At 56.3% G+C, this 19055-nt stretch overlaps 9 protein-coding genes across 9 annotated transcripts; 7 read left to right on the top strand and 2 right to left on the bottom strand.

Moving 5' to 3' along the window:
- Positions 1–845: 845 nt before the first annotated feature.
- UV8b_05392 (uncharacterized protein) lies at positions 846–1781 on the top strand (the record flags this gene model as incomplete). Its single annotated transcript, XM_043142889.1, has 1 exon — positions 846–1781. One exon carries the CDS (start codon positions 846–848, stop codon positions 1779–1781), a length of 936 nt encoding a protein of 311 aa, XP_042998822.1.
- Positions 1782–6729: 4948 nt separating this feature from the next.
- On the top strand, positions 6730–8344 carry UV8b_05391 (uncharacterized protein; the record flags this gene model as incomplete). Its single annotated transcript, XM_043142888.1, has 2 exons — positions 6730–7184; positions 7285–8344. 2 exons carry the CDS (start codon positions 6730–6732, stop codon positions 8342–8344), a joined length of 1515 nt encoding a protein of 504 aa, XP_042998821.1.
- Positions 8345–9190: 846 nt separating this feature from the next.
- Positions 9191–11141, top strand: UV8b_05390 (uncharacterized protein; the record flags this gene model as incomplete). The annotated part of the gene is made up of 3 exons (XM_043142887.1): positions 9191–10649; positions 10791–10902; positions 11006–11141. 3 exons carry the CDS (start codon positions 9191–9193, stop codon positions 11139–11141), a joined length of 1707 nt encoding a protein of 568 aa, XP_042998820.1.
- A 276-nt stretch (positions 11142–11417) lies between these two features.
- Positions 11418–12714, bottom strand: UV8b_05389 (uncharacterized protein; the record flags this gene model as incomplete). Its single annotated transcript, XM_043142886.1, has 2 exons — positions 11418–12097; positions 12321–12714. 2 exons carry the CDS (start codon positions 12712–12714, stop codon positions 11418–11420), a joined length of 1074 nt encoding a protein of 357 aa, XP_042998819.1.
- Positions 12715–13058: 344 nt separating this feature from the next.
- On the top strand, positions 13059–13277 carry UV8b_05388 (uncharacterized protein; the record flags this gene model as incomplete). The annotated part of the gene is made up of 1 exon (XM_043142885.1): positions 13059–13277. One exon carries the CDS (start codon positions 13059–13061, stop codon positions 13275–13277), a length of 219 nt encoding a protein of 72 aa, XP_042998818.1.
- Positions 13278–13445: 168 nt separating this feature from the next.
- On the top strand, positions 13446–14111 carry UV8b_05387 (uncharacterized protein; the record flags this gene model as incomplete). Its single annotated transcript, XM_043142884.1, has 1 exon — positions 13446–14111. The coding sequence occupies one exon, from the start codon at positions 13446–13448 to the stop codon at positions 14109–14111; it is 666 nt and encodes a 221-aa protein (XP_042998817.1).
- A 71-nt stretch (positions 14112–14182) lies between these two features.
- On the top strand, positions 14183–14932 carry UV8b_05386 (uncharacterized protein; the record flags this gene model as incomplete). The annotated part of the gene is made up of 2 exons (XM_043142883.1): positions 14183–14216; positions 14319–14932. 2 exons carry the CDS (start codon positions 14183–14185, stop codon positions 14930–14932), a joined length of 648 nt encoding a protein of 215 aa, XP_042998816.1.
- Positions 14933–15793: 861 nt separating this feature from the next.
- Positions 15794–16303, top strand: UV8b_05385 (uncharacterized protein; the record flags this gene model as incomplete). The annotated part of the gene is made up of 2 exons (XM_043142882.1): positions 15794–16076; positions 16191–16303. The coding sequence occupies 2 exons, from the start codon at positions 15794–15796 to the stop codon at positions 16301–16303; spliced, it is 396 nt and encodes a 131-aa protein (XP_042998815.1).
- Positions 16304–16725: 422 nt separating this feature from the next.
- On the bottom strand, positions 16726–18665 carry UV8b_05384 (uncharacterized protein; the record flags this gene model as incomplete). Its single annotated transcript, XM_043142881.1, has 7 exons — positions 16726–16779; positions 16882–16977; positions 17086–17260; positions 17364–17748; positions 17829–18013; positions 18080–18300; positions 18384–18665. 7 exons carry the CDS (start codon positions 18663–18665, stop codon positions 16726–16728), a joined length of 1398 nt encoding a protein of 465 aa, XP_042998814.1.
- Positions 18666–19055: the final 390 nt, after the last annotated feature.

Genomic DNA, 19055 nt, shown 5'->3' with positions numbered 1-19055 from the left:
AGGCACCAGACAACTTGCTCCCATCTCAAGAGCCCCGGACGAATGGATCTTGCTGGGATCTACCAAGTAGCCTCGGGGTCGCTTGGCTTGGCTTGGCTTGGGGTCCTGAACTAAAACGTGCCAGCCTGGGATCCCACCGTCGATTTTGTTTCTTATCCCCTTGCAGTCAACGTGCACGCCGCCATGGCTCCAAACCTCTGGCTTCCAAAATTCCAAGTCACTTCTGGAACCTTTGGAGACCCGGGAAGCGGAATCAATTTATCGGGACTTGTTCAAGTGCGGCAGTTGCTCTGTCTCGGCTCGGTTCACCGAATGGATATCCACGAGTGATTATCCAGACACCAACGCTATCCATCCCCTGGTGTTTTGATGGGATTAATCGAGCCTCATACTCCGTACATGACCACATATCGCAAGGCACGCAAACGAGGTGCCTTGTCACGATGCGCTCGGGGCTGCTGTGCCCAGACTTATTTATTACCCACCCGCGGTCCTTGATTGACTCCTGGTGTATGTTGATCAACGGGTGGTGGGGCGTCTCAATCTACTCACTTAGTCTGGAACGAATTCAGATATCGGGTCAACAGACCGACTAGGGGCCGGGGTCTTTGCGTTATACATATCTTGGTGTATACGCACAAGTATATCACAAGACTGAAGCTATTCATCAGATTATTTAAGGCCTTGTTCAGCCCTCCAATGCAGCAGATTCCGAGTCACATATCCCTCCCACCTTGTCTCGTCTCTCATCCAAACTTTCAAGCTCGAATCTAACTGAGCACTCCGCGAAAGGCCTTTGTATGCTTTTTTTTGTTTTAAATCTAAAGAGAAAAGAGTTATCCATCATGGCTCCCTCCGCCATCACCCCTGAAACCTCCCCCGAGCGTCACATTTTTGTCAAAAAGCTCAAGGTGCCAAGTCGATCTCGCCGCAGCTTTGCCTCACCGGTGCCGTCCATCCTGTTGAACGATGGCAACTCTATTCCCCAAGTGGCCCTGGGTGTCTACAAGGCTCCCAACGGTCAAGAGACCGAGGACGCCGTGACTGCCGCCCTCGACGCCGGTTACCGTCACATTGACTCTGCTGCCAGATACGCCAATGAGGAAGCTTGCGGCCGGGCCATCCGACGCTGGCTCGAAAAGACTGGCACTCCCCGCGAAGAAGTCTTCATCTGCTCCAAGCTCTGGGACACCGACCACGGCTACGAGGCCACCTTCAACGCACTTTGCGACTCTCTTGATAAGTTCGGACTCGACTATCTTGATCTCTACCTGATTCACTCTCCAGCCGAAGATGAGCAGAAGCGTCTCCAGAGCTGGCGTGCTCTTGAAACCGCTCAGCGACTCGGCAAGGCCAAGTCCATCGGTGTTTCCAACTTTGGTGCTGCCCATCTTAAGAATCTCTTGCAACATGCCACCGTCGTCCCTGCCGTCAATCAGATCGAGGTGCATCCCTTTTGTCAGCGCGAGGCCCTGGTTGAGTTGTGCAAAAAACATAACATTAAGATTGAGGCATATTCTCCCCTAGCCCGTGGAAACAAGCTGGAGGATCCCACCATCAACGCCATCGCCAAGAAATACAACAAGACGCCCGCTCAAATCCTACTCAACTGGAATGCTTCTCGAGGCAACGTTGTACTGCCAAAGAGCTTGACCGCTTCCCGTATCCGGAGCAACTTGGAAAGCTTTGACTTTAAGCTCCATGCCGAAGATGTCGAGAAGATCAACGCTCTCGGCTCAGAGAACTACGTCACCGGTTCAATGCACAAGTCGAAGGATTGATTGCACTCTTGACAACTGCTGTTTTCCCCTTTTTTTTCCTCCTTTTTTTTTTTATTTAACGAGGAACGAGTTGCTTTTTGGAGGCGGCCAAAAAAAATAGAGCGGTTTTTCTCTCCGAGGACGGGATCCATGGAACTATAGAGGATGAAGCAGCGCAGCAACATGCACGCGTCGCGGCTCGTGCCGCAGCTCATATCAAACGTCCACTGTGGACATAATACTAACCATTTCGCTTCATAAGATATGATGCCAAGCTTTGGAACTCTGATCCTCTTGGTATTTTGCCTTCTTTTTTTTCTTCTTCTTTTTTTTCGGCCATTTATATCTATCTATATTTTTTTGGTCGGGGGGTTGGGGGGAGGGCGGGTGGGAAAAGCAGCCTCTTTTTTTTTTTTTAGATTCGGAGACATGGCAAAATTTTAGACATGGGGCGAGGGTTTCTTTTTTTCTTTTGCGGCAAAAAATCTATCTAGACCAGTCAGGCGTACTGACTATCAATAGACCAGAATTCAAATGGCCCTCGAGACTTGCCTTGCGGCCACTTGTCAATACCCAGTGGAGGCTAGGGAGTGCACGACACCAAGACTTGGCAAAGTCGGCCTGCCAGAGCTTGGACCAAGGTCATCGGAAGTGGACACTTGCGATGCAGGGACGACACTATAGAGTATGCACCACGAACCATGGTTACACCGCATGACTGGATTGTTCAGCATGTTGTTGGCACTCGCAGAGTCCTACTCCGTACATATTCGAAGACGCACCGAGCTCAGCGTGGGTCTGGCTTTGCTCAACCCCACCGGTTTCGAAGCAAAGACCGGCTCTCACCAACGTTTCACCACGTCGGCAATGGCGGGCGGGTGATGCCGTAAGGACGGAATCGGAGGCCCGGTCTGGGTTGCTGCCATGGCTGTTAAGCAGCATGAAGCTGCAGCATGAGGCAGCTTGAAGTGCATGCTGGAAATGCAGACGAGGCACCGTGGGAAGCAGGTCAACTCGCCAGGTCACTTGCATTGCATGTAAGGAGGTCAATGACGGTTGAGATGCAGCACAGGGGAAGCCAACTGGGGCAGCTGGAAGTCCTAGGTAATCCAATTGAGGCGTGAATCTCGTCAGTTCATCTCGACTCGCCTCGCAGACTTCAAATAGATGGCTGGGGGCTGGCTGAGGGTCTTTGTAGGCTTGTCAATAGGCTGATGGCGGCTTGTAGCGCGGTTGGCACGGTGGGTGGCTCAGTGATGGCTCAGTGGTGGCTCAGTGGTGGCTCAGTGGTGGCTCAGTGGTGGCACGGTGGCTCAGGCAGCCATCAATTTGGTAACGGACATATATGAAGATGAAGGGTTTGGCTTAATTGGGCCTGGCAGAATCTCCGTCTCAGGCAGAGCCTCATGGAAGGAAGGAACGGCCCCCCTTGGATGGGTCTGGTGGCTGGCGCCACGCCACATGCATGCGTCTGGGTGACGTAGGCACTATATATGTAGCTCTTCCAATTGATAGCCTCAATTGGGTTCCGTGCGCGTGGTGGGTGTGTTACAGTGTGTAGGACATATTCTCATGTGTGCGGATACTTTTGCGCATTTTGCTTTTTCTCTTCGGATGGTTTTTTTTTTTTTTTTTTTTTTTTTTTTTTTTTCACGTCCTTTCTTTCTTTCTTTTTTTTTTCTCGTTATTTATTTTCCCCCTGCTGCATGAGCCAGCAGTATGTCCCTAGTTTATAGCCCTTTCCGCAAAGGCCCGAGCAGGACGCACCCAGAACAGGGCCGGGTTACACAATGGTATAAGGGAGCCGGCCGCCGCACTCCCACGGGCCATGGGCGTGCAGCCAAGCTCACCGTAAGTTCGATGACTATGAATAACCTTCCCAGGAGGAGGGGGGGGGCTCACGGAAGTGGTCGAGACCATCCGGGTCCGGGTCATTCAATCATACACCAGCATGTCGCTGCAGCCAACAAACCCTTTTCGGGGCTGCTCGGGAGATGAAAACCACTTCACCGCCGGAACAATCTCCCCAGACTCCGGTTTGCGTAGGGCAAGGGATCCAAGGGGGGGTGGATGGAGATGCAAAGAGGACCTAAAGAGGGGAGAAAAAAAAAAGGAGAAATAGAAGAAGAGGAAGAAGAAGAAGAATATGATGATGATGATGATGATGATGATGATGATGATGAATGGAAAGCCAAAGATGGCTAGCTACATACATACCTACCTGTCAACAAGGAGCAACCCTTCTTGAAGCCCAATCCCACGCTGCCAAACGCGCCCCTGCTGCCGCTATCCGTGCTCCCGTCAGAATGGAACGAGCAAGGACCAGACGGATCCCAAACGGGCAGTTGAAACTTGTGATGCACGTGGGCCTCTCATCTTCTGATTCGTATTTGCGACTTGACCCCTGCCATACTGGGAGACAAGAAAAAGCTGGAAACCAATCGAAGTTGCCGACCCAGGTATATGTACCTTGGGTTAGGTTAGGTTAGGTAAGGTACAGTACCTAACCTAAGCTCGACCGCAGGGTCGGGTCCAGACCGGACCGGACAGAGTTGACCCCTCCCCTTATACCCCCTTATCCGTGCATCTTGCTTGCCTCCTGCTCCCTGATGCGTCGCTAAGAGGAAAACCGGCGGTGTAAAAAAAAAAAAAAAAAAAAAAAAAAGTTGAAAAAGAAAAGGGAGCCTTGAAAAAAAAAATAGGAAAAAGAAAAAGAAAAAGAAAAAAAAAAGAAAAAAAGAAGAGACCCTCGGATCGACGGTCTGGGTTGAAATTGGACAAGCAAGTCAATACCTCCTGGCTGCATACACATACGCCACCGCACCTCCGTACATCAGGTACATACCTAGGTACCTACCTACCTAGGTACACGTGAGTTTGACAGCAGTCTGCCTGCCCTCTTTGGCACCGCGCAGGCCACACAGTCCGCAGTCCACAGTCCACAGTCACCAGTCACCAGTCACCAGTCACCAGTCACCAGTCACCAGTCCACCGCACAGACATGGCGTGATGCACAACTTCGACTGCATGCAACTGCCCATGCATGGTACATGGACATGTCCAAAACATCTCCCTACTATATTCCTTGATGGTATGCTGCAGCCGGACGCCAAGCACCAGACGCTACTCCGTACATACCAGTTGACCTCCATTGACTGCTACCGCCCAGGGTACTGTAAATAAAGCACCTCAACGGTTCAACCATCAGCAACCCTCCCCCCCCTACCCCCCCTTCCCTTTTCCCCGGGGCTAGGGTCTTGGATGCCGATGCTGGCTGCTGCTACGTTTTAGACAAATAAACTACCAGGTAGGTAGATAGCCCTGGCTTTGCCTGCTCGAGCCTCGAAGCGGGCTGGGGTTGTGCATGCCACTGCACCCAGCCCCCAGCCCCCAGCAGTCCAGGGTCAAACAACCAAAATGCCAGGCACTTTGCAGTTTTCATGAAAAGACACTCGCCGGCACAACTCCCCGGTACCAGAGAGCAAGATTCGAGTCGAAATCATGTTTTTTGGTAATCGGTAGGGTGCGTCAGGAAGTATAAGAAACTCCCGCTTTCGCTGCGGCCATCGACCTTGCATCACGACCCCTCTTGCGGCAGGTCGGTCCTTTCGATCAGGCCTGGAAATATTCGTGCGTGCTATTATATTAGCCTCGATCCGCTGCTGCCAGAGGTACTGTACTATACAAACTTGGAGCTTGGACTCTGCTCGAGTAGTCCGTAGGTAGGTACCTAATGTAGGTACCCGGCCAGGCCAATGAATCACCGACGGACGAATCTTGCATGAAAAAAAACGTCATCATCTCCAGGGTGAACCAGCATCAGAGTGGAGCGCGGCCTGGAATTGCGCAGATTTCGTCTGGTCTCCGTATGTCCAAGTTGCCCTGGGGCAGCAGCAGTTCACGGTCGATTCGGGTCAAGTCTGGTGCTGCGTTGCTGATCTGGCCGAGGGGCACATGCCCATGGCACACATGCTCCCATCGAGAACAGAACCCCCCCCCCCCGGTCAGGGCCAGAGGATCGCCAGAGGATCGCCCTCGTGCTGTTATCGAACTTGCTGCATTTTCGACTGCCGGGGTCTCGAAACTGAAACTGCTGGGCAGCAAAGCGGTGTTTGCGCGATGCCCAGGTTGGGTTGTCAATGCATGTGGACTGGACTGGACTGGACTGGATTTATCTCGAGGTTTGAGCCTGGCAGCAGCTGCGCTCGACAACCGGCAGCCACCTGCTGACAGTCTGTCCTCTCAGTCTGTCCTCTCAGTCTGTCCTCTCAGTCTGTCCTCTCAGTCTGGTGCCCAGTGCATTGCCACTGCCACTGCCGCTGTCCATCCCCGACCAGACCCGATCCCCCCCCCCCCCCCCCCCCCCCCCAATTGACTGGCATCTGGTGCTGCGTGCTGCCTTCACGCTCACAACGGCGGGCAAAGCAGATCGCTCTCCCTTTCGGTGCCCGTGTGCCCCTGAGAGTCGAGACGATGCTTGACCATCTCCGTCCAGACCTCCTTTCGACCCCCAGTAGCTTTCCCGGCGTCATGGCGTGGATCATCGCCCTGGCTGTCTGTCCTCTGGCTTCCCCAACGCTGCTGTACGCTATTTACGCGCCAGACTCTGGGCTGGTGGTGTTGCCCTTACAACCACCAGCTGGCATCACAACCTGCCATCGTGCCATCGTGCCATCGTGCCATCGCGCCAGCTGACCAGGAGCCATGTCCCATACCGGCCTCGCACCTGACTGCCACCAAATGACAGTCACCATGGAGCTACGAGATGAAATGACACATGCGTCGGCAGACACCTTAAATACCGACGCTTTGGCCGGATGAGGTCAGCTCCCCGACTTCCCACTTGCGCCTGTTTTCTTTCGAGTCAAATTCTCCGCAGCTCAGCCCTGGTCGTCAGGGAGAGTCTTCCCCTTGAAAGCTTTGCTCCGTTTGGCATTCCGGCCGCCGACGTTCCCTGCCGAACACCACAATGGGTGCGGCAACCGAGTTCTACAGATCCCAGATTGGCGGCACTTCGGTCATCAACTACAGTTACACAGACTTCCCCGTCACCCTCTTGTTCAAGGACGTGTACTACTTCTTCGTCTACATCTGGGCTCTGCCATGGATCGTGCTACCCCTCGGACCTTGCGGATCCGGTGAGCTTGACGAGTTGTATCCGAGCTGGAACAACATGTTGTGCGTGTCTGTCCATGCCATCCTGGGGATACTGCAACTGGTCTTTGTCTTTGTTCTTCCCGTGGCTCTTGTTCTCCCTCTGTGGCTGAGTGCAGTCGCAGTTTCTGCTTTCTTGACACTGAACTGGGCCTTGTGCAAGCTTCTCAACAGCAAACAGGTCACCTTCCAGTCGGATGAGAAATATGCCAAGCCGCGGCCTGGGCATGCGCACGAGCAATGGGTGTTTCTCAACGGTGTCGCAGTTGGGTAGGCTTTCCCGTAACAAGTAGCCCGAGGCTTGACGCTGCGACTCTGCATCCTGCCGGTCGTTCAGACACGGTCATGCGCTGACAAGTCTACCGAATAGCGAACACTGGATGAAGAGCAACCTTAACCGGCTGGCGTTGACCTTTGGTCGTCCAGTGCTCGGCATCCACAACCCAACTTCGGGAATCATCTTCGACGTGGTCGAGTGCTTGGTTCAACGCAACCTTACTTATGCCACCAAGAATGTGCGAGTCTCGTACAGGATCCTCCGAGACATACTCTACGACCCCAGCAAATCCAAAGTCATCCTCATTCTCCATTCCCAAGGGGGGATCGAAGGGGGCCTCGTGCTCGACTGGCTGCTGCAAGAGACGCCTCAGGACCTCTTGTCAAAGCTGGAAGTCTACACCTTTGGGAACGCCGCGAATCATTTCAACAACCCCCATCGCCACGTCGCCTCCCAAGACTTGACCGACTCCAACCCCCTGGCCGCTTTGACAACATGCTTCTCCGAGACGAGCTTCTCGTCCTCTGCGGACTGTCCGGCGGAAGGGACAAGACGAGCGGTTGCAGGCAAACACGCGCATGAGACGCTTGGGCCGGGGGCATCACGGACCGCTTTGGCAGCCAAGGACAGGGCGATTGGCCACATTGAGCACTACGCCCACTCGACCGACTTCGTGGCTCTGTGGGGTGTCTTGCACTTTGCAACGAACCGGATGGGCTCCCGCCAGCTGCCGCGGTTTCTGGGAAGACTGTTTAGCCGGGCGACTGGCGCCGGCGGGCATCAGCTCAACCAGCACTACCTGGACGGCATGTTTCCCCTCAAGCGGGACGCAAAAACGGGCGAGCTTGTCGGCGCCGACGAAGACAACAACGCGTTCATGGAGGAAGTCATCAAGTTCGGCAAGGAAGGCGACAGCATGGCCAAGACCCGCGAAGCTTTTGATATATCGTACCTGGGAACGGACGGGTTTGGGAGCGGAGACGTGTCTACTCCGGTGGAGGTTCACGGAGTGGCGGGAAGGAGGCGAATCGAGGCCGGGGTCAAGGTCAAGGAACTCAGCAGACTCTGGAGCTACAGGAACGGGCGGTCGCCGGGGGAGATGCCTCCTCTGCTTGTTTCTGAAGACGGCCTCGTGCGAAATGCCACTTGGTAGACAAAGGGTTGAGGGGGCGATTTCGATGCGGAAGTCCGTAAATCTCTTGGCAGTTCTGGAAGTTCTGGTGAGCTCCGAGGAAGGCGGAGGAGCCGCTCGCTGGCTGATGGCCCGGATGAACGACGGAGGACGGAATGGGGGGCGTCAGCCGGGAAGGGCCCCACCGCAGCCCGGGTAACGAACGGAGTATCCGTAGACTCGGGCAGTTGCTGCTTCTATGGAGCAGTCTCTGGTGTCTGCTATGAGTTAATTCCATGTACATATATATGTACAGTCTGGCCTGGGTGCTGCTACATAGGTACCTACCTAGGCAATTGCTCGCAGCAGGGGGCCAATTACACCATCTGCCAAAAGTGGGGCTTGGCGATAGCGCCAAGACCAACCACGAGAAAAAAAAAAAAAAAAAAAAAAGAGACAGGGAAAGAGACAAGAGACAGAGAAGGAGCAACCAAAAAAAAAAAAAAAAAAAAAAAAAAAAAACCTTCAACGTCAGTTTCTCACCTTTAGCAGTGGAAACTGGGATGGAAAACCTGGAAAACCTGGAAAAACCTTCACCATAGCTTGCTTGCTTGCTTGCTTGCTTGCTGTTACGGCGCCCGTCGTCAATTGCGAATCAGTAGCGAATTTCCTCCAAGTGCCGCGTTGCATCATTGCCTTGCGTGCAGGCGTGATCTGTTGCCTCTTCCTTTTTTTTTCCTTCCTCTTTTTTTTCTTTTTCTTTTCTTTCTTTTTTCTTCTCGCTCTTCTTACCCAAGACCGATTCCGAGCGAAATCTCTGCCTTCTTCACCAAAGCCCTTGAACGAGACAACCTCGCGGCAAACGCACATTCCCCGGCGAAAAAGGCCATGCTGCCTCCCGGACTCGTGCCCATCGGCACCGACGACGACGACGACGCCAGCAAAGCCCCCCGTTCGCACGCGCACACGCACAGGCACACGCACGCGCGCGCGGCAGCCGGCGGCGGCGGAGTCGTGGCCTCGGACGACGCCCTCGCCAGGACGGCGTCGCCCCCCCCCTTCGACGACGACGACGACCACGGCGGCGACCTGCTGACCGCCGGCGAGGGCCGCCTCCTCAAGCGCGGCCTGGCGGAGCGCCACCTGTCCATGCTGGGCATCGCGGGCGCCATCGGCACCGGGCTCTTCCTCGGGCTCGGCGCCGCCGTCGCCACCGCCGGCCCTCTCGGCGCCCTGCTGGGCTACGCCACCATCGGCCTGGTCGTCTGCGCCGTGCAGTTCGCCCTCGGCGAGGTGGCCGCCCTGCTCCCCGTCACGGGCGCCTTTGTCCGCCACGCCGAGTTCCTCGTCGACCCCGCCTGGGGCTTCGCCATCGGCTGGAACCTCGTCTACGGCAACATCCTGTCCATCCCCTCCGAGATCACGGCCATCTGCGTCCTGTTCGAGCTGTGGACCGACGTCAACCCGTCCGTCTGGATCGTCACCTTCATCGTCCTCACCTTTGCCGTCGGCATCTCCCTCGTCCGCGTCTTTGGCGAGGTCGAGTTCTTCTTCGCCGTCCTCAAGATCCTCCTCGTCGTCTTCCTCATCGTCCTCGGCCTCGTCATCGACCTCGGCGGCGTCCCCGGCACGCCCCCCGTCTACTTTCGCCACTGGCGCGACCCGGGCCCCTTTGTCGAGTACATCGCCGCCGGCGGCTGGGGCCGCTTCCTCGGCTACTGGAGCGTCATGACCGGCGCCGTCTTCTCCTTCGCCGGCGTCGAGTCCATCGCCATGGCCGGCGCCGAGACCAGGAACCCCCGCAAGGCCATCCCCGCCGCCTGCAAGAACGTCTTCATCCGCATCATCCTCTTCTACATGCTGGCCATTGTCATTGTCGGCATGCTCGTGCGCAGCGACGACGAGCGCCTGCAGGGCGGCGGCGGCACCACCACCCAGAGCCCCTTTGTCATTGCCGCCTCGGCCGCCGGCCTGCCCGCCGTCCCGTCCATCGTCAACGCCGTCGTCATCACCTCTGCCTGGTCCTCCTCCAACCAGAGCCTGCTGGCCGGCACCCGCGTGCTGTACGGCCTGGCCGTCAAGAGGCAGGCGCCCAGCATCTTCCTGAGGACCACGTCCTGGGGCGTGCCCTACGTCTGCGTCCTGCTCTTCATCGCCTTTAGCTTCCTCAGCTTCATGACCCTGTCCAGCAGCGCCATCACCGTGTTTTGGTGGCTGGTCAGACTGACCTCGGCCGGCGTGCTGGTCTCCTGGATCTCCATCCTCGTCAACCACATCCGCTTGCGTCTGGCAATGGAAGCGCAAGCCATCCCCAGGTGTCGGCTGCCATGGTCGAATTCGTGGACCCGTAAGAGCATTTATTTTACTCTTTGTTTTGTTTTGTTTGTTTGTTTGTTTGTTTGTTTGTTTGTTTTGTTCTTTTTTTTCCTTCTCGCGTCTCTTAAACGGGCTGCTAACAAGACTTGGCTTCTGTTTCATATTCTCGCAGTATACTCTTCCTACCTTGCGCTGGGCACGTGCATCGTCATTCTGCTCACGAGCGGATTCGCCGTCTTTACCAAAGGTCGTTGGGATTCCAGCACCTTTGTGTCTGCCTATCTGTAAGCACCCTGAGCGTCAATGCCTCCTCCTCCCCCCCCCCCCCCCCCCCCCCCCCGCGAGAAGACGCCTCGCCTCGTGCGCGCTAACGAGGCTTTTCCCAAGTGACATTCCTCTTGTCTTGACCGCGTACATGACCTGGAAGTGCGTCAAAAAGACAAAGGTTGTTGCCCTGGCAGACATTCCTCTGCACAAGGCTTTCGAACGGGCCGAGCAAAAATACGAGTCGCTTGAATCATAGAAACGGCGTTGGGCGGACATGATTGATGATTTCTTCTCCTCTTCTCTTTTTACAGTGTAATACTCTCATGATGTCATGTATCTCATTTCCCCGTCTGTCTCGGCATAGCATAGGGCGCTGTTTAACTTTTCAACACATACATACTCGACGCATCAAGCTCAACTGAATACGATGCAATTTCCCATCAAGTATCCCGCAGTTTCGCCCTCGATTCCCCTTTCCTTCAGCTCCATGCGCACACAAAATCATGACCTGCTTCAAAGCGCAGAGAAGCCGTCACTCACTTCCAGCGTTGGGGGCCAAGGCTTGGTTCAGTACCTCCGTGGTATGATGCCACACCTGCTTGCTGGTTCCGGAATCGCGGACCCGTTCGTAACTCACCTTGTCTGTGGCCTCGGCCCTCTGCCCGACGGCGTAGCAACCACCGCCAGGCTCGTTTTGGGTGCTCCGGGCTGCTCGCACCCCTCCCGCCAGCAGCTTTTCCGGATCTGCGATACTCCCTTTGGCTGGATATCGCGACGTTGCGAGATACAGCATGACACGACCGCAGTCACGGGGAGACGTCATGTACAGCCGGAGCAGAGGCTTGACGCACCGGAACACGACGCGGAACCAAACCGGCGCATCGTCGCTGTAAAAGGCCGGCCCGTCGACCAAGCCCGGGTAAACGTGGGTCAAGCTGAGTTTCCCGGCGTGTTCTTGCGCGAGATGCTCAAACGCAAACGTCTTCATAAAGGCGGCGTGCTTCCGGACGCTGGCTATGCCATAGGCAGCGGGCGGGGGGCACCCAATGGGCGATTCGCCTGGCTCTGTGCCGTCTTCAAAGGTTCCCGCGTAGACGGAGACGACGTGGCCGGGGCCGGGCGATGCGGCAAGGAGAGGAAGGAGTCGGGTGATGAATCTGATGCGAGAGTAGTAGACGGTCGAGAGGAGGGCGTCTAAACCCTCTGCTGTTGCTGGTGTTTGCGGGAAAATAAAAAAAATGAAAAAAAAAAGAGGAAAGAAAAAGCAAAGAGGGAGGGCAAGCCGTCAGCAAGATGGGGGTGTATTCAACCTCGACGAACGAACGAAACTCGAGGGCTAGGCAGGGATAAAAAGCGGGATTCAAAAAAAAAAAAAAAGAGAGAGAGAGAGAGAGAGAGAGAGAGAGAGAGAGAGAGGCCGCAGTGATGAGCTCACTGGATCGCTGTTTCAAGATGGGATAGCAGTGTGTCATGTAGAGGAGATGCAGTCGGGCCGGTTCTCCGTGAAACGGCTCCTCGGTCTCTTGGCGGACGATCTCGGCACAGCAGCGATCAACGTCGCGGATGAGGGCGAGGTCGGTGGCCTTGACGAAACGCCATTGCGAGCCGGGGCTGATGCTTTGGCAGTCGGCAATGAGGGCCTCGGCCCTGGCGACGTTGCGGCCGATGATGTAGACGCGAAGCTTGGCCCCTTGGCCAGCAAAGGCCGCGGCCAGAGCCCTGGCAATGTAGGAGCCGATGCCGGTGGTGCCTCCGGCAAGGGCAGCGACCAGCGGGGGGCCGCGGCACAGCTCGTCGATGCCGGCTTGGACGACGCTGAGGCTCGGCATGTCTGTCGGCTGGTCTGTCGGCTGGTCTGTCGGCTGGTCTGTCGGCTGGTCCGTCTGCTGGTCCGTCTGCTGGGGCGATGTGATGTGCTGGCCGGACGCAAGCTGGTGTATTTGACTCGAGCGGGCGACAGCGGAAGTCTTATCAGGGCAGGGACGCTGCTTGCCGTGCGGAGAGGGTTTCGCCGGCTTTGCTCTTTTTTTTTTTTTTTTTTTTTTTTTGGAATGCAGACGAGAGTATGGAAAGCGGCACAGCGGCGTGGCTGGGAGGCTTATTGAGGGCGCTTGGTTGCCGGGGACTTGCTAGTAACTTGGCTGGAAACATGAGCTGGTAACATGAGCTTGTAATGAGCTGGGTGAGACTTGGCGCGCGCCTGTGCTCCCCATCTTGCCGCCCGACCGGTTGTTGTTGGCATGCTCCACTGCGGCTTGCTCTGCGGCTTGCTCTGCGGCTTGCTCTGCGGCTTGCTCTGCGGCTTGCTCTGCAGGGCGAGACAATAGGAAGCCAAGACGTGGCTGGCGCCTTGCTGGTGGGTAGGGCAGGACAGGTGACGAGGGGAGGATAATAAGATGGGTTGGGCATCGGGTCGGCCGCAACGCATCCTGGGCATCCGTCCAAGTCGGTGGCCACACGCGTCAACCGGGACATATGTCCTGGGACAAAGGAGCAAGCAGGCTCTCGGCATACAAGAACAAGAGGATTGGTTCCCTTGCGCCGCATGCCGACCCCCTAAATGCCCCAGCCAGCTTGGAACGCAACGCAAACGCAGCGCAACGCCACGCCTCGCTTGCGTGCTCGCTCGCTTGCTTGCTTGACTTTCTCTCCGTTGCCTTTACTCCATGCCGAGGCCGAGCCGACGCAAGGCCCGCATAGTGCCTTGGATGGCTTTGCTACGGACCAGCATCTCCGGTCGGCAGTCGGTGTCGGTCAAAAGCAACCATTGTCTTGTGTCTCCCAACTGAGTCTCGCACGCGGCGTGGGAAAACCCGCCCGAGGTGGTTTTCCAGGGATGCGATGCCGCGAAACGAGGCGGTTTCGAAACGCACCCGGCTTCACATTCCTGGGGCGCAACAACCGCTGTCGCATGGCACGGCACGGGCGCCGGTCTTGTCGCGAGACTCGTCGCAAGCCGGTTTCACCAACAACGCCTGGCTTGTATGGTGCTGGCGCTGGCGCTGGCGCTGTCGCTGGGCCGGTCGCCTCTGCATTGCATCTCGACGGACTTATAAATGGCCGGTCGACAGAAGGCATCGCGCAGCTCGGCGCACCACAAGTCATTGCCGAGACGACCTGGCGTCCGTCTTGCTTCCTTTTTCTCCTCCATTTCAAATTTCTGCTCGTTAAACCGGCACTGGTGCCAGTTTTTTTGATTATCCACCCGCATCTCTCTCTTTGCTGATTGCTTTTTTTTTTGCCCTTTTTTTTTTAATTATTACCCATTTCCGCTGATTTTTATACTCCCTGGCCAACATGGTTCCCTTGGCCTTGGCTTCTCTTGCCGCCCGTGAGCAACAAGTTGCCCCCCCCCCCCCCCCCAACGTCACGTTCCGGCCAAGCGGGGAGAAGCTTTGACTGACGGGACCCGCCGACTCCGGGGGCCAAATAGTGATCCTGACGGCCGGCGCGGCTGTGCCAGACCCCGCCGGGGCGAGAAACGTCGGCAACGGCCAGGGCCGGCAGTTCATCACGGGGCAGTGCCTCAGCAACACCGACTGCGCGTCCGGATGCTGCGCGCAGCTGAACGGGGGACCGGGCGTGTGCTCGGGGGTTGGGGCGCAGTTCCAGGCCGGCAAGACGGGGTGCGGCTTCGCGGGGGGCGGCGGCAACGGGACAAGCACCGGCACGGCAGGCGAGGCGGGCAAGACGGGCAAGACGGGCAAGGCGGGCAAGGCGGGCAAGGCGGACGAGGTAAAGGCCGGGGGCAAGGGCGGCGGCAGCAAGGGCGGCAAGGTCAACAACGTTGGCTGCAACGCGCATCAGGGTGGGAGCGGGAAAGGGGAAAAGACAAGGGGAAAAGGAAAAGGAAAGGGAAAGGGAAAGGAAAAGGGAAAGGAAAAGGGAAAGGAAAAGGGAAAGGAAAAGGGAAAGGCAGAGGCAAAGGCCAAGCAGGCGGAGCAGGCGGCTCGCAACGCCACCCAGAGTCAGCTGGCTGGCACTGGCAATGGCAATGGCAATGGCAATGGGACTGGCACTGGCCGTCTGACGGGCTCCTATGCCTAGGTAGGTAGGCACCACCAGCACCACCAGCACCTCCTGACCAATAACCCGTCGCGCCTGCCGCTCGTGGGAGTGCCATGTCGCCTGCGTCCTCGCGGGCGCTCAACCCGGCCAGCTGCCAGCTGCCAGCTGCCCTCCGCAATCCAGTAACCAGTGACGTCTGGTGCATGCTGTCCGCTGTCCGCTGCCCGCTGCCCGCTTGCCCGCTTACCAGCTGCAATTCCCCACCCACCAGCTGCCAGCTGCCAAGCCGGCATAGCAGCTTGCCCCCCCTGCCAATAGCGTGCCTGGCCCCACCGCGCCTAACGGCCATTCACCTCCGTAACCATGCCGGCAGCCCGTTACCACCTTCCTGACCGGACCACGCCCGGTCCCCGCAACAAGGCACGTGCTTCGCGGCCAAGCGCACCGAGCCCTTGCTCCCCTCTCTTATCGGTGATCCCTCCCGTTCGGCAAAGATTTGCCGTCACACACGGCCCCCCACCCCCCCGCGCCAACGCCTGCGTTGCCGGGCCCTCAGCTGACATTGATCCCACCACGGCCAACCTTCCAAGACGCGCAACATGGCCCGACACGGCGGGATTGCCGAGTGCCAAGGACCAGAGGGCAAAAAAAAAATTGAAAATGAAAATGAAAATGAAAACGAAGTAAAAGGAATAAAGTTAAAAAGGGGAAAAAAGCCCACCGCTTCTGGGGGACTCGAGTATTGATTCCTGGCTGCGCGCTTACCCCTTCATTTCCTTCTTTTCCACCCCCCCGGTTTCTCAGATCGGCAGGTCGGCAGGTCGGCAGGTCGGTCGGAAGGAAGGAATCAAATAAAAACAACACCCAAATCCCCCAGCTTGACCCGTTGAACTCGCCAGCATGCACCTCGCACTGCTCGCGGGTTTGCTTGTCGCCGCCACGGCGCGCGCTGCCCCCGTCGCGACCGCCGTCGCCGGCACCACCTGCGGGACCGTCGTGTACAGCGGCTCTGCCGTCCAGGCCGCCGCGGACGCGGCCTGCGACTACGTGCTCGACGGAGGCGAGGCCGGCTCATCGTCCTATCCTCACCGCTACAACGACTACGAGGGCTTCTACTTTGGCGGCGTGCCGGGCCCGTACCAAGAGTTCCCTATCCTCGCGTCAGGTGCCATCTACAGCGGCGGTGCGTCGTCAACATACATGCAGGCATACGAGCAGGCATACGTGCCTGTGTCCATTCCCCCTCCTTGCTCGTGGCGCGCTTTCCCTGTTGCTAATGTCTTTTTGCCCGTGGTAGGTCGTCCCGGCCCGGACCGCGTCATCATCACCGATGACTGCGAGATTTCCGGTGTCATTACCCACACCGGTGCTAGCGGAAACAGTTTTGTCGGCTGCTCTGGCACCTCTTAGCTCTTTACAAGACGGCATTGCATTTGTCAGGGCGTAGGGGGGCTGTGCCTTCCTCCCTTTTTTTGCCTTTTTCTTTTTCTTTTTTTTCTTTTCTTTTTCTTTTTTTTTCTTTTTTTTTCTCGTTTCAATTGCTCTCTCGCTGCTCACTGCTTGCTGGCGAGACAAAGAAGATATGTATGTATGGGTTTGTGTGTGGAGTGGACGTCTGTCACGACTGTGTAGGTAGGTATATAAACAAGGCACGTCGGCTCTGGTGTGCTCACTGGCACAAACTTGAACAAGTCTCTTATCATGGCATTGCGTGCAGCATGATTTTGCACAGCGCACTGCTCCGTCCCTGTCCGTCCCTGTCCTCTCCAGGCAACCCGCCTCTATCCAACGTACCGCTGTCAAGTGCCCCCCCCCCCCCCCCCCCCCCTGTGTCAGGTGGTCAGGACAAAAAACGACGCCCGGTCACCACGTTCTCGCTGCTCTAGCTGTTCTCGAGTCGTCAAGCACGGTAGATATTGCCGCGACGCTCGCATCTGGTTCTCCCTCCGGCAATACCACGTCATGACCGCGGTAAGCACGCAACTTACACCCATCATTCCTAAAAGTATCCCGTGACCCGAGACGAACCGGCGAGCATTCTCCTTGCAGATGATGAACCCAGCCAGTCCCTCGCCCAGATTGCCCTGGAGAAAGCATTCGGGAATCAGCCAAACATTGTCCTAGACTTGTACATTCAACCACAAGATGAGACGAGGCGAGATGCCAAGGCAGGGTGTCGTGTCGTAGCTTACCAAACCAATCTGCATCGCGATTCCAACTGCCCGTTTGGTCGATCCGCCGATATTGTTGGCATTCCAGGCAACATCTTGAGGAACAATCGGAAACGTTCCTATGGCGATCAAGAATGTGGCTACGTACTCCATCTCCAGACTCTTGGCTGTTCCGAGAATGGAAAATCCCACCATTCTGTTGCCGTCCCAACAAGGAACTTGTCAGCAGTCAAGTTGATGAGAAGGAGTGTTCCCCCCCATCCCCCAAGACTATAAGACTAGACACACTGGACACATACCCGATGAGGCAGAAGCCAATAATGAAAACGCCACGCTGTTCGTGCCGATCGGCTGCAAATCCTCCCGCCAGCACAAACGCGCTGGCAACGAGACGAGGGGGAATACCCATGAGCTTGGCTTGCACGCCTTGATACCCCATTTCCTCAATAATGCCCGGGAGGAATTGGGAAATGGCAAACATGGGCACCGTGACTCCCAAAGTGACAAGCATGTGGACCCAGATTTTCCAGTCTGTCAGTGCGTCCTTGACGTATTTCAGGCGGAAGTTCTTGGGCATTGATCCTTGTTCTTCGTCGATTCGTTGCATCACCAGTCGTCTTTCGAATGGCGTGAGAAATGTGGCCGATTCGGGGTAGTCTTGCATCAGCCTGAAAGCCACGAGAGCTGCTCATTTATCCACGTCAGTCCCCAGATAGCACGCAACAAGTTTCGAGACAACAGCCCTATCTTGCTGACTTGCTTACCTGCGACCAAGGTGACGCTTCCCTCCATGATGAATAGCCAGCACCAGCCTCCGAGGCCGGCTCGGCCGTCCAAGCGTAGAATGGCATTTCCAACGAGATCGTTAAAGGAGTCGCCCGCCACTGCGACAGAGTACATCATGGCAATGCGAAGACCGCATTCATGACTTTGGTACCACATTGAAATGCTACATCGAGCATCGTCAGCATCATACGCGCCCCCTAACAAGGTTCAAACACCGCCGCCGACTTACAAATAGACAATTCCGGGAAACACGCCTCCCTCGAAGAGACCAAGGAAAACGCGAGCGACAAGCAATCCCGCAAAATTCCGAACAAACCCCATGCAAGTGATGATCATGGCCCAGCCCAGCATCAAGCTGGGAACCCAGAGCGAAGGCCGCCATGCTCTCATGACCAAGTTGGATGGTATCTGAGAGATCAAGTAGGACGGGAAGAAGACGGAAACGGCAATCTGTCCGGTATTAGATTGAGGCCATGTTGATTCCCTCGTTTTCTACGCATAGGTTACGCATAAGGGGTCTGCATCCGCCTTACATTAAAGTCATCCTTACCTGTCATGCGCAGATCCTTTGTGAGCCCGTTCTCTTTGGCGTTGTCCAAGTTCGAAAAATCCAGCCAAGACAGTAGATAGAGAGCCGTGATGATGGGTATCAGATTTCGATCGATTTTCCTCAACAGGGCTTTGGTATTGCCCTTGGAAACCTCATAATCTTCCAGGTCGACAATGGATGGCTCGCCGACGAGGGTTCCCTGGGGCGACAACGTCACACTGAGGCGCACGCTTTCAGTCCGGACCTCCGCCGTCGATTTAGCCATGGTTCTTCATAGAGCCGCCGTTCTCCCCTCCTCCTCTTTTTTTTCTGCCTTTGCCTTGTTTCCTCTTCCTTTTCTCGGCGGTCGGTTCTCGCAGTTGGCTATGGCAGGTTTGCTGAGAGGGAAAGCAAACAAAGAGCCCGATTCGAAAGCCGGGAAAGGAAAGCAATGGGAGTCGAGTAAAGGAGCGATACCGACTTATACACCCGGAAGCACAAGGGGAGAAAAAGTAAAGCAAAATAAAGACATGTGGGAAGCGAAAGAACATAAATAGATTGGGGACACATGCTAGATAACCTGCACCCTGAAGCGCCTCCACTCCGTCCGTGGGTGGTGCTGACGTCGGTCCATGTGAACTTGGAGCTCATGAAAGACAAGGAAAAAGACGAAAAG

The sequence above is a fragment of the Ustilaginoidea virens genome, chromosome 4, assembly GCF_000687475.1.
Source record: "Ustilaginoidea virens chromosome 4, complete sequence".
NCBI classification, from domain to species: Eukaryota; Fungi; Ascomycota; class Sordariomycetes; order Hypocreales; family Clavicipitaceae; genus Ustilaginoidea; species Ustilaginoidea virens.
This window is presented reverse-complemented; position numbering and strand designations above follow the sequence as displayed.